At 41.7% G+C, this 13,340-nt stretch overlaps 1 protein-coding gene across 7 annotated transcripts in view; it reads right to left on the bottom strand.

Annotated features, from left to right (window-relative positions):
• Positions 1–13,000, bottom strand: part of RTEL1 (regulator of telomere elongation helicase 1) — a 45,759-nt gene extending 32,759 nt beyond the window's left edge. For 6 of the 7 annotated variants that reach the window (XM_027710624.2, XM_027710625.2, XM_039382963.1 and 3 more), the window contains exons 1-14: positions 12,697–13,000; positions 11,907–12,022; positions 11,179–11,377; positions 10,729–10,822; positions 9,707–9,788; positions 9,026–9,086; positions 8,713–8,788; positions 8,464–8,548; positions 7,274–7,339; positions 5,412–5,565; positions 5,048–5,086; positions 4,330–4,408; positions 3,587–3,684; positions 2,261–2,316 (exon numbers count right to left, since the gene is read on the bottom strand). In XM_027710624.2, the coding sequence (XP_027566425.1) occupies positions 2,261–2,316; positions 3,587–3,684; positions 4,330–4,408; positions 5,048–5,086; positions 5,412–5,565; positions 7,274–7,339; positions 8,464–8,548; positions 8,713–8,788; positions 9,026–9,086; positions 9,707–9,788; positions 10,729–10,822; positions 11,179–11,377; positions 11,907–12,008 (1,191 nt within the window). In that variant the 5' untranslated portion in view covers positions 12,009–12,022; positions 12,697–13,000. The remainder of the gene's footprint in view (positions 1–2,260; positions 2,317–3,586; positions 3,685–4,329; positions 4,409–5,047; positions 5,087–5,411; positions 5,566–7,273; positions 7,340–8,463; positions 8,549–8,712; positions 8,789–9,025; positions 9,087–9,706; positions 9,789–10,728; positions 10,823–11,178; positions 11,378–11,906; positions 12,023–12,696) is intronic. The other variant, XM_027710619.2, reaches the window with a different exon arrangement.
• Between the last annotated feature and the right edge of the window lie 340 nt (positions 13,001–13,340).

The following is a 13,340-nucleotide window of genomic DNA, read 5'->3' as shown; positions in this document are numbered from 1 at the left end:
TCTCCAGGCTGAGCCTCCCCAGCTCCCTCAGCTGCTCCAGACTCTTCCCCAGCTTTGTTCCCTCTTCTGGACCTCCAGGTCTTCAATATCCTTCTTGCCACAAGGAGGCCCAGAACTGGACACAACACTTGAAGTGAGGCCTCACCATTGCCCAGCACAGAGGAACAATCACCTCCCTGGTCCTGCTGGCCACACTACTTTTTATACATATATATTTTTGATTTTTGCTTCCAGCAAATTCCCAAATGTGTTTTTTGCACTGAGAAGTACCTTCACAAAAGTTACTGCTGTGATAACCTTAAATATATCTCCTTGCTCCTGTTATTTAATAAGACAGAGATTCTTGAATAAATAAGATTTTCATAGGCGACTCCTGCTAACCACATGGTTCTCTCATTGTTCTAAAAATACAAGCCAATATCTAAATATATTCAAACTATACAGATGACAGTATTATCATTCACACTGTTCATGACTCTAGCTGTGGATAAACGAACACATTCACAAGATCACAGTCACAACTGAGCATAAAAGAACTCTTTCCATTCCTTCAGACCAAAATGTCATCCGTGATACTCAACCCTAATAACACTCTGCTTAGAAAAACAATCAAGTTGTAATCATATCTAGCTGTCCATTAAATTAAAAGTTTCTATCAACAGTTATGCTTTTTCTCCTTTCCCATATGTGATGTCTCAGGACAACAGATGATGCTGTTTCAAACATATGACATTCCAGTTCAACTTCAATGACAACAGCTGTTGTTCTCAAATATTTATAACCCCTGTTAATTTTTCTAAACAAAATTTCTTCAGACATTTAAAAGGAATTACCCACACTCATAATAATATCAGCTATTTGAAACAAGAAAGATGTTCTCCACCAGCGGGGGAAAAAAATACAATTCCTGGAAATATTTACTTCTGAAAAATAGCCAAAGATATGGTGATTTTGGTAAGTGTTCTTCAAAAAGGAAGAAAAAAATTGACTACTAATTGAAACAAGTTGATGATAAATTAAGACTCAAAGACAAGGCTCTGCAAGCAGCAAGCACTGTGTTTAACCAACGAAAACTCTGTCCTGGTCCTACTTTAAAATATCTCAGGATAGCAAATTATCCCATGGCAGATCATTTGCAGTGACTGTCCATGTGCATGTCCTCAGCAGCAGAAAAGGGATCTGAGTTTTCTCTTCCAAATTCAAGTCACTATCCACAGCTTAAAAGAGCACACCCAGACAATTATCCCCAGGCCTGTAGCACAGGTCACTGGGATCAGGAGACCTCGCTCCTACTTCTGAATTTTCTCATCTCTCAGCTTTGAATCTCTGAGAAACCAATTTAAATTAGGCACAACCTCACCTTGCCCTCAGAACAGTGACATCACCACCCAGTATAAATCATTTTGGTACCAGCATACACAAATTGCTATTACTGTATCAGAACATACATAAAGGTTTTGTTTAACCGCTCATAAAAAAATTAAATCCTGTGTATGCCACTGTAAATACACCCTCACAAACATCCATCCATTCAGAGTTCAGTATTGCAAATCTACCAGGATCATTTAAAACACAGACAGGTAGCTTGTCTTTATTATGCAGGTTTGCAAACTTTGAATACATTTCTTCATTTTTAGTTTTAAACGGGGTGTTATTCTCTGGTGCCCCTCTGGACACATATGTTGGACAGGACACTGGCCCACTGTACCCCCTAATTTTATGGGGCTCAGAATTTTCATAATCAAAGTTTTGGAAGTGCACACCGGGGAGAGGACTGAAAGCATTATGTGGGTACCCACAGGTGTCACATTCGGTTCCTGCAGCACTGAAAAGACTTTTGTTTTAGTGATCTCTTAAGTTAATAATTAAATGAAAAAAAAAATGCAGTTAAATTATCTTTTGTTTGCTTTTTATCCTTAGCCTGTCCTGTTATTTCATGAGAAGGTCTCGTATTCTGAAATGCTGCTGCTAAAAAGCAAAGAGCTCAATAACCCAGCTCCACCTGGTGGAGGCTAAATCCAGGCTAGTTTAAATCCAGCATCTCCAAAAGGAGAGACCAGAAACGCAAAAGAACAACCTGTGCAAAAATCACATTAGACCATCCCATCAGGCAGCAGCTTTTTCCTCAGAAACTATAGACTTGTACCACTGCACAAGTGTACACACCATCAAAAATAAAATGGATCCAATGCCTTTCTACACCTTTTAAACCAACTCTTCTGTCCTTCAGATGTTTATAGAGGACACATTAATTATTTACCTGGATAATATCTGAGAGTTTATGCAATCCAGATGTATTGATAAATATCCCAGTACCTGGAGACAGAAACACACAATTCTTACAACACAAATATACATCCTCTTGTATATATCCACATCTTATCCGAGCAGCTCAACATGCTGAATACAAAGCCTTGAAACTATTATCTGAACAAACAAATGATTTCAAGTTTTTCATCATTATTCAAGATGCAAGGAGAAACATAAAACTGGCATTGCAAGCCAGGAAAATTGTAACACACTGGGAAACTGTCATCTGAGAAAATTACATAAACTTCTTAAGGTTCCTCTAGACTAAAAATTGGATAGGAGCTAATCAAAACCAAGATAAACACATTTAAAGTTTGGTTACTTTTTTCAAAAGCTCATGTATCTTATATTAGTGTCACGGAAAAAAGAACAGAAAACTGACTAGTCCATTATGCAGAGAGAAAATTAACCTTTGCTAAAAAAACCTTGCTAAAAACCTTTGCTCCAGCTATAAATAGCCCTTCCCAATCAGCTCTAGTGTGCTTGAAACGGTGATTAGAGGAGCAGCTAAAGGAACATATGAAATACATGGATGGTGGGGATTTGAGAGCAGAAATGATCAACAGATGCACCTGTCAAACAGCCTAAAAGGACAAAGATGCTGGGGAAAGAAAAAGGAAGGATAGATGTGTTGTCCTAGGATGCACTTGCAGAACTAACAGTCTATTCTAGTCCCTTCAATGTTTTTTTCTGAAGAGTCTGCTAGTAAGAAGTAAATCATTTTCTTAACACATGTAGAAGTTGGAGAATTTTCTTTCCAGAAGGGCAAACTAAGAACAAGATGCTGGCAGACAGCAGAACAGAAGCTTGTTAAATGAAGGAAAAAAACCCCACATTATGTGATTCCCAACATTTATATTTCTTGACTCCATTACCAGGGAAGAACTTGAAACACTAAAGGGGCCATCAGCAAAATGTCAACAAGCTTCACCCCACAATGCACCTGGTTTTGCAGAAAAATAGTGTCTGTGCAAAATTCCTCTATGGATGCACATGCACATGCTGGCACACACCCAGGTTTTGACACAAAGTGGTTCTTAAAATTAGTTCTGTTGCATGAACAGACAAAAAACATGTTTCCACGCAGAGGACCCTGCTGCAAGTCTTAATAAAAAGACACAGGTCCTCACAGTCAGATTTTAGTTTTTAAAAGCTTTACAATTTAATTCTAAACAAAGAAGCCTTTCTCCTCCTCCCCCTTAACAATGCAAACTTCCAATCACCTGCACTAAAGAGAAAAGCCTGAGTGAAACAACTAACAAGTTTATACACTTACGGCCTGAAAGATACTGTAAAATTTGCTCCAGTGACTCCAAGAGGGAGGATTTGGTCTGGAATGTTATTTGAGCCTCTGCAAACAGATCAAAGATGTAGCTGCAATTTACAAAGAAAAAGCAGAAATGGGTAAACACTGTAGAGAATCACATGGACACAATTACTGTTACTCTTTCATAACAACAATTTCACCATCAAGCAGTAAAACATGTTTCTGTCTCCATGAGAAAGAAAATTTTACAGGAATTAAGCGTTTGCTTATAAATAGAGCGGATAATATTGACATGACAGAAAGCACATTGATTACATCACTCCCATTTTCCATGATTTCTCTCCAACATATTAATTTAGAAGCAGATTTGCATGCAATTTCCGTGATTATTTTTACAATGTACAGCAGGCATTAGTTTAGGTAGGAATAGACTTGCAGAGCTCTGAGGTGCCTCAAACAGCTCACTGCAGCATTGGTACCTGTGCCTAAATCACAACACAAAATTGAAAGGAGCTTCTTTCCAGCACAGAATACCCAAGGCATACACACATATCCACTCTTGAAACACCAGTAAGTTCCACCAGAAATAATGATTACCACGGACAGGGGATTTAAGGAAACCCAAAGCTGTCAATAAATACTATTCCCAGAAACTAGAATAGGGCTAGAGCCCAACAGCTCACCCAGCTCCACCTGGGTCTAGAATTTGCTGTACTTTTAACATGTAAACTTATTAATGAGAAGAAATTTACCTTCCCTCTTTGGTGACTCCATTACCATTCAGTGGCAGCTCCACTGCATCAATAGCACTTTCTAGTTGAAGAAGAATTTCTTCAAGAGAATCAAGAGAGGAAAAAGTCAGGGTGCACAGAAACTAACTTCTGGGACATATCTAAGCCTCTTTTTCAAACGTACTTTATTACAAAGGCTGTTACCAAAGACAGCAGCCCAGCTGTTCTCTTCAGTCTGTAAACAAATCAAAATGATCAAAACCAATTTCCTAGGTATCATCTTTAAATATTCATATTCAACTCTAAGAACTTCCATGATCTCAATTCCTAGATGAAGCTTAAGTCACAAGATAAATGTTAAACTCTTCTTTATAGACAGGGAAAGTTGGTTTTAGAAATGCTTTGTAAACGTGAGACATCTCAGCTCTTGCTGTTAACTTCAGGTAGCATCATGTTGTTCCAGCAGAATGATGCAACTAATGTAATTCCAAGATCAGAAAACAAGGGAATTTCTAGCAAAGAAGGAAGCAATGCATTCATCTGCCAAATCTCTCTTCTTGAGAAAAAATTAACTAAACACTTCACAAAATTCCTGGAACAAGCCAGACAACTTAAGCTTCCATGAATGTCAGCATTACAAGCAAGGTCTATGGAAATGCTACATGAGCTTGATTTATAGTTGCTGACTTTTTGAGCCTCTTTCAACAACGGTTTTCAACAACACAAGATATAAGCTTACTCTTGATCTTTGCTATATCTTCGAGTTCCATGTTCAGTCCTGTTGAAGAAAGGAAAGATTTCAAAGAGGTTGTTTCATGCCTATTTCATTCCCAGTTTCTTTGTGCCTTTTCACAAATTACAACTATGAAGGCTAGAACTGTGTGTATGGAAAGACATCTTCCGTGTTCCCCTCCCTGTTATTTCCCATGACCCCTCATGTCACATTGGTTTCATCAAATCTTTCCGTGTCTGGCAGCAATTACTAATTAACAATAATTTATCCACTAATGAGAGCGTAAACTTCCCAGAAACTTTCCCTAACAGTATTTTCCAGTGGCACCCTATAATCCCAGAGGAACAGCGATTTGTGGTTGCCAACAAACCTGAACTGGCCAGCTCCATGTTGAATTCAGCATTGATTTCATTCTGTTGAACGACTTTGGCTTGTTCCTCCAGGACGACGTTTATCACGTCCATCGCCGAAGCCAAATCATAGGGAGTCAGGTCAAAGGAAGAGGACTCCTCACACAACCTCTCCTAAAATATAAGCAATGGAAGAATTTTTCTGACTGCTCTGTGTGCTGTTTGCTCGGGCAATGTCAGAGATGATGAAGTCCAGATGACTGGGCTTGATTTCATTTCTGATCTCCAGCTCAGGCCAGAGGACATTTTATAAGCACCTGAAGACTGACTTTTACTAAGTGTCCTTTTTTTCTGAAATGTAGAACAGATTTTGCCTTGTCCATGTTATTAACATTCTACAGAGTACAGACAGTAATTGTTTGATGACAAACTGTTCAAACAGGAAATTTTTTACTTAGAGAATCAGTTCGTCCTTCAAAAAAGCTACTTCTGGTCCCTCTCACACTCTTAGAAAATACTTGTATCCCTATATTCACTCATAGGAAGACATGATCCTTGCCCCTCTTCATTTTGCAGAGATGAGGATGTGGAGAATAAAGGGAAGGGACACCATGAAAAGGAAAACAAAAATAAAAAACCACAGTAAAATGTTTATTATTCCTACGTAAAACTTGGGCCAAAACACATGGCAGAATAAATAAATACTATTAAAGAAAAGGAAGGAAACACACTTTCTATTAAAAAAGAAGTAATGGTTTAAACACTCATAACCGACAAATTTGACAAAACTCTCTCTGACTTTGAAAATTAATTCACATACAGTTTTGCCAGAAATTTTCATTCACAAAAAGAATCATTTTCCCCAAGGAACAAAGATAAATTGTAAGGTCTAACCTACACAAAAATTTGACTGCAATAGCTATGAAGAAACAAGTTATAAAGAAAAAAAAAAGCTGAGCTAGCTGCATGTGTAAACAATCTAATCAGAAATAAATCCATTTTATTTTGGGGTAATCACTAAGTTTCCACATATTAACCTGGAACAGGCAATACCATCAGAGAACTATTGCAAAAAGAGTAGCTGTTCTAGTTAGCTTCTGCATGCAGGCACATCAACTAGTACTTTTTAAACACTACAAAGGGAAAAAAAAATCCAAACCCCAAACAACTATGTCTGGATCTCCATTCATTTTTCAACAGAAAAACAGATATTCTGGTGAAAGGAGCAAATACTGAATGCAACTATGCAATTTCACTCTCTAGTGAAGCACAGTAGACCTTGGTGTGGCTGTTTACTGAAAGGACACATGCAATCAGACCAGAAACCACAGCTGTTCAGCAGAAATCCCACTAGGAGGTTCTTCATGTGGCAGAAAAAAGGGACATATTTCAAGTTCCTTTGCAATTCATCATTTAGGCAAAGGGCTGCAGTTTTGAGCCAGTTAAAAGAAGAACTCACAACGCTGCACTATTTGTTTTTTCTTGTTTTCCTCTATGAGTGAAGACTTGGAAATATTACAAGAGCCGTGTCTGCTATCTATTGCACTTGGGGGAGCTGATGCAGCTGAGCTTCAAGAATGGATCTTTCATGATTTCTTAGACCCTGGAAGAGAAGTCTCCAAGAAAATAAGCACCTCATAAATTTGGAGATGCACCTTTCAGAAAGAAACTATCCCCTTGTAAAAAAACAGTGTCAAAAAAAGCAGTGTCAAAGGACTGTAACTTAAATCACAAACCTTTAACTGTCATGGAAACAAGAACTGTTTGTGATAATGAGTATCAAAACCATACATTTGAGTACAGATTTTATAGACTGTTTGTAATTGGACACAAGTCTATTTTCTCTGTGGATGAAAAATGGCAACAGACCAGAACAACTTACCACATTGTGAGCTTCATCAAGTATTACCACAGTCCCCTTCAGGTCTAAGTTGTGAGCTTTCCGACTCTAAAGATAAAAAAAGAGAACAAGGGAATGGACAGAAAGGCCACTGAGAAGTATGGATTTGATTGGCTGGGAAATTGGATGATTTGGGTTTTCATCTACTTTGAAGCTGGGTTGGTTTTTCCCTTTGGAAAAACAGCAAGTAAAGGCTGTGGCTAATCAATACAGAAACCACAGAATCACTTTCTCTGGAAACGAAGGTGTTAAAATGCATCATGTAAAAGTTTACAGAGGTTACGACTTGTTATAAACAAATAACCTCAGATGTACCATACTGGGATGTACAAGTTTAACAGAATTCATTTCAGTTACTATTTTTGGCAATTGGAGTGGAGTGTGAAGCAGGGCATTTGTCTTGTATTGACAAATTTTGTTGTCTTTGCAAGAAGTGGATGCTCTGAAAACACCCCCACCGGTACCACACCATGTAACCTCATTTCACAGAGCTTCTTTGCTTATGGTGCTTAGGATACTTTTTAAATTTAGTTTTTAATTTATTAAGCATTTGGTCCTTCTGCAGCAGTGGAGCATAATCTGGGTTTTGCTATAATTCATGAATTACTCCAAGTTGCATGAAGATGTCAGCACATTAGTTTCCTCAACAGAGTTTTCAGAGGTTTCATTTTCTATCCATGAAATATGGGCAACTTATTACAACAGCTTTGTTGTAGTAAAAAATCATTACTTCCAAGGGATTATTTCCAAGGGATATGTCCAATCTCTACTGAAGTTTCCTTATTCTAGAAATCATGCAGCTGCTGCAGAAACAAAAATGTCTCAGGATACATGCAAAAATACTGCATAGTGTGTGACTGAAGGTTTGTGTCCAGAAGGTGAATATCCCCAACCAGAAGGGCACCACATTCTACAAAGCTAATTCTACAAAAATCTAAACATCTCAAACAAACAAACAAACAAACAATTTCTTAACTGTAGGAAAGAATTTACAGAGAACCCTCAAAATGTCACCCTCTATGGTTCTGAACTTGAACTGGGGTTTGATCAGTTTTGAAGTATCCACATAATGCATCCACTTGCTAGGCATCATTCTTCACAGCTTATCCACTGAAAGCCAACATAAGACAAACAGAAGTACAATTGTATTTAAAAGCAAATACATATGTTACCTTTGAGTCTAGCAAATAGTTGTAAGGCATAAAAATAATGTCTGCTTGCTGCTTCAGGCTTCGAGAGAGATAATAAGGACAAGCTCTGTTTAAAAAAAGTAATACAAACTATAATACTTGCAGAAATATTAAGATTGCATTCAAAATTCGTGAACTATGATATACAAAGGTAATAATAAGAGTGAGCAGAAAAGTAGTGTTCATTATTTTCACAAGTCAGGGGGAGGAAGGTCAGAGGGGATCCTTCACCTGTGCTTGTTTCCATTTTTAACCAAGTCTTCAATATCCATGATTGGTTCAATCAGTTCTTTCTCTGTACTCTTTTCTGTAAAACATGACATTAAAGCCATCAGCTTAGGTAAAGGTATCACACAAAGACTTCTTGTTACTCTGATCATCACACTCACCCATTAACATTTCATTCTTGAAAGACAGTAACACAGAGCAAAACACAGATAGATTCTGCCAACTCTTCCAAACTTTTCTACGTGCCTAGCAAACCTCTCCCTCCCCAGAAAATGGGGCTTTGCTTCCAGGTGAAGTAAAGGTGAGCCCAACTCACCTTCCACATTGTTATAGAAGTGACAAGCACGAACCATCACTTTCTTTCGGCACATGTAGATCTGCAAAACAAAGTCTATTTTAGCCCACAGTGGCACAGCTTGTCAAGCACTGAGAAGCAGGTTAAGGGGTGAGGAGATACCAATTTTCTCTAGCACCAGATAATTAATAAGGCTAATTACAATTCTTCAGCTTTAAAATCACGTGTCCCTCTGTCCACATTGCAAGTCAGGCTCTCTTTTTTGCAGCACAGAACACTCAGCTGCTCTGAGACAATTTTGCTGTGTTTTGCCATTAGTACTCTTCAAAACTGTTAATCCTTGATGTTGTAAAAATAACAGGTAAATCAATAACTGAAGCACTATCTAAATTATTATCGTTCTTGACAAACACTTAAGAGGCAGGTCAGAAAGTGAAGCACAAAATATTAACTGTCATGTTCTACACAGTGACATCTGTGATTCTGTGATCCTTCTCTGGACAGAAAATGTCACCAGAGACTCAGAATCATATTTTGCACTCACAAAACTAGAAACTAAAAGTTCCTTGAACCACATTTACAGCTACTGTGTTTCCCTACTGCCCCCAGTGGTTTAAACAACATCAGAGTGAAGAATGACACACAAATGACACAAAAGCCTCCGTGTTCTCCCTGTACATCCTCTCTAGGCTCTGATCTCACCTGCATGTGGTTGTTCTCCTGTCTCTTCACTTCAGGATTGATGCAAAGCTGCTCTCTGGATCCCAACACACATATCTTTGGCCTGTTCAAACAGGATACAAAAAACCAATGTTAAAAACAAGGCAAGAAAGAAGAGCAGAGTTGCAAGTGTCTAGATTCAATGTATCAAAAGCGAAAGATTCAGGAGAAACAGATGAGCTCAAAACAAGGGTAAAAACCGGAACAAGTAAATTAATCTGTCTGTAACTGTTGCACATGTTATTTGGCTTTCTGGCACTGCATTTCTGTGGCAGCAGAGAGTGTTAATAAGCAGCAGCAGCAGCTCACAGCAGGAGGTAACAGCAGCATCTTACACCATCCACCACAAAGTCTGGGTTCTGTTATGACAGTTTAGCCCAGTCAGCTGGGCCTGTCATCCATTACAAGACATTTTGAGCTGGTGGGGATGTTCAGAGCAAGGTTGTGACAGAACTGATGCTCTACAAACATTCACAATATTTATTTTTTTTTTGCTTATCACAAGGTTGTATCTTTACAAGAACTATATAAACAAATGACTACTGCCTGTCCAAAGAGCTCGGCCACACACTGGCAGGTCAACAGCTGAAAACTGTGACAGGCATTGGTACAACAAACCCACAAAGTTCTTCATAGATTTACATCAGCCTGAGGAATTCAGCTTGGTAACAGCTTCCCGCTGCCTTAAAGAAATGCCCAGGAAGAATATAAAGAAAGGGAATTAGAAAAGGTAATTTTATAAGTAAATGTGCCAAGTGAAGAACCAAAACCATACTAAATTCAGAAAATTCTATGATTGAAGAAGATAAGAGAAGCTGTGGAGTATTAAAATAAACCAGACCCAACAACAATGAAATCCAGGTTCTATTCAGGCACAGTAAGGGAATGACATTTCTCTGGATATAGCTTTTTATATCCATCCACAGAAGTTCAAACAATAACTACATCAGATGGGTTTGTCCACCTTTGCTTTGAATAGCAACACTACCCTAAATCATACTTGCCTGTAGACTGTGTTCTTCAACTCGTTAATGACTTGTGTAAGTTGGGAGTGAGTTCTGGAGGCATAAATTATTTTCGGAATGTCAGTGTAATAAGCTGCCAAACAGAAGAGGAAAAAAGCAGAAAAACATTATGAGCAGGGACAGAAGAACTAGGGATATTCTTAGCCTCTTTTCCCAGCTGGTACTATGGTAACAGTTTGCCTTGTAGAGACAGCAGGAAATTCTGTCATCTAACAACTCACACCCACCAGATGAGCTAAATGAGTTTCTAACGTTGTAAGAAAAAATGAAAACCATGTGAAACACCCTGAAAAACCTATAAAACGGTGAAACTGTGCTTCAGCCGCTCAACAACAGCTCCATAACTTCTATAATCATGTGTTTATCATAAGAGATAGACAAAAGCAAGTGTTGACTGACATCCCTGAGGGCAAAGGTGGTGGTACTCACTCGGGACATCACCATCCGTGGCAGCAGTGCCCCAGGAGGACAGGGGTCTGTCGGGAAACAGCTCCACCCCGTGCAGACGCTGAGCGATTTTCCGGGCTGAGATGGTGTCCTTGAAGTGCTCCCGCCAAGCCAGGGTAGAACACAGCAGGCAGAGGGTCTTCCCCGTGCCTGTGGGGCTCTCCAAAATGCCATTCACCTTCTTTAGTGGACGGAAATAAAATAATAAGGGAATAAGTGAGTCATTTGGAGGTTCAGCTAGAACAGGTCTTCGTGCGGTACTGCACGTCCTCTGCAAAAAGCAAACACCAGCTGGCAGCACCTACCAAGGAACACACACACACAAGGTCATCATCAATGCACGACCTGTAGGACCCTCTAATCAACCTAATGAGGCCCTTCCAACCCAAATCATAGATGATTCCATGACACCCCAGACAGCAAAGGACAGACTGCATGAATACAAGTACTACTTGCTCAGTTTTATTTCCTTTTCCCAAATTAGGCAGGAACATCCTATCTATATTTCTACTGAGTGTCACCTGACACGTGGGTTTTCAATAACCATAGAGTAAAATAAAAATAGAAGCAAAAGGTCACAGAAAACTTGGAAAAGGTAGCAAACAGACTACATAAAGGAAAGTTGATTTGTGACAACTTCTTCTTAGAGAAATCATTTTGTGCAGTTGGCAAATGAGCCAATTACCCCCATGGAGGCAGCACAGACCCACCTTCTGCAGGCACTCCAGCACCTTGGCCATGTAGGCTTCCTGGCATGGGTAGGGCTGGAAGGGGAAATCCACTGTGATGCCGTTCAGAGTGATCCTGGGCATGGTCCTGTCAGTGCCTGCAAGGAAACACAGGCTGTGACTGATCCTGCTGCCACGGTGTTATCGGAATGACAGAAACACAGACTGGTTTGGGTTGGAAGGGACCTTAAAGCCCATCTTGTTCCAACCCCCTGCCATGGGCAGGGACACCTTCCACTAGACCAGGTTGCTCCAAGCCCCGTCCAACCTGGTTGAACACTTCCAGGGATGGGGCAGCCACAGCTTCCCTGGCCAACCTGGGCCAGGGCCTCACCACCCTCGCAGGGAAGAATTCCTTCCTAACACCCAATCTAACCCTACTCTCTGTCAGTGTGAATCCATTCCCCCTTGTCCTGTGACTCCAGATCCCTCTAAACGGGCTCCCTCCACCTTTCTTTTCGGCCCCTCCTGGCACCGAAGGGACAATCAGGTCACACGCAATTTGGGACGGGGCGGTACCGGCGGGCCGGGCAGGAGGCTCAGGGGCACTCGGGGCCCGGGTTCCCATGTTCCCGGTCCCCTCCACCCGCTCTGGCCCACGTTCCGGTATTCCCATATTCCCACATCCCCCTATTCCCGAGTCCCGGTATTCCCACATTCCCCCATTCCCATACTCCCGTGTCCCGGTATTCCCACACTCCCTCATTCCCGTACGCCCGTGTCCCGGTATTCCCACACTCTCCCGTGTCCCGGTATTCCCCTATTCCCGCACCTCCGGCTCCGCCGTTCGCAATCCCCGCGCCCGTGTCACGTGCCCGCCCCACTCACGCTCCGCGCGTGACTTCCGGCGGGCGCTCTCGCGAGAGCGGCGCTGTTGCCGCGGTAACGGCCAGGGGAGGCGGTGGCCATGGCGGGCCCGACCTCGGGCCCGGGGCGGGTCCCGGGGGATCCCGGGCCCGGGGAGCGAGCGCGGCTCGGGGGCTGGTGCCGTGTCCTCTAAGGGGTCCCGGGCAGGAGCGGTCCAAGCCCGGTGGGGTTTGGGCCCTGCTGCACCTGAAGGAAGCAGGCCCCGCTCCCCCGACAGGTGGTTCAGCCGGAGGGTCCTGCAGCCGCTTCCCTCGGGGCGTTGGCCGAGGTGGGGCCCCGAAGAGGCAGAAATCGGCCGTCCGGTCGCTAAAAACTGCATTTCTAAGGCTTCCCAGCCGTGTGCGGGTGCCCCACGCCGGGGCTGCCCGGGACTGGCGTTTCTGCCCTTTTTAAGGACTCAGGAGCGTGTGATGAGCGCTGCCCTTGGCCGGGCGGTGTCCAGGACCCCGCTGTGCTTTGTGCTGGGCGGTGCTGCAGGGAAGAGAGGGCAGAACACGACAGGAGGCTTTGTGAAACCCTCAGCCTTTAGGGTGGGAGGGGTTCTGCCGC

Source organism: Pipra filicauda, unplaced genomic scaffold (assembly GCF_003945595.2).
Source record: "Pipra filicauda isolate LSUMZ 115617 unplaced genomic scaffold, ASM394559v2 scaffold291_size933811_pilon, whole genome shotgun sequence".
Classification (NCBI taxonomy): Eukaryota; Metazoa; Chordata; class Aves; order Passeriformes; family Pipridae; genus Pipra; species Pipra filicauda.
The sequence above is the reverse complement of the archived record's forward strand: the minus strand, read 5'-3'. Positions and strand labels throughout refer to the sequence as shown.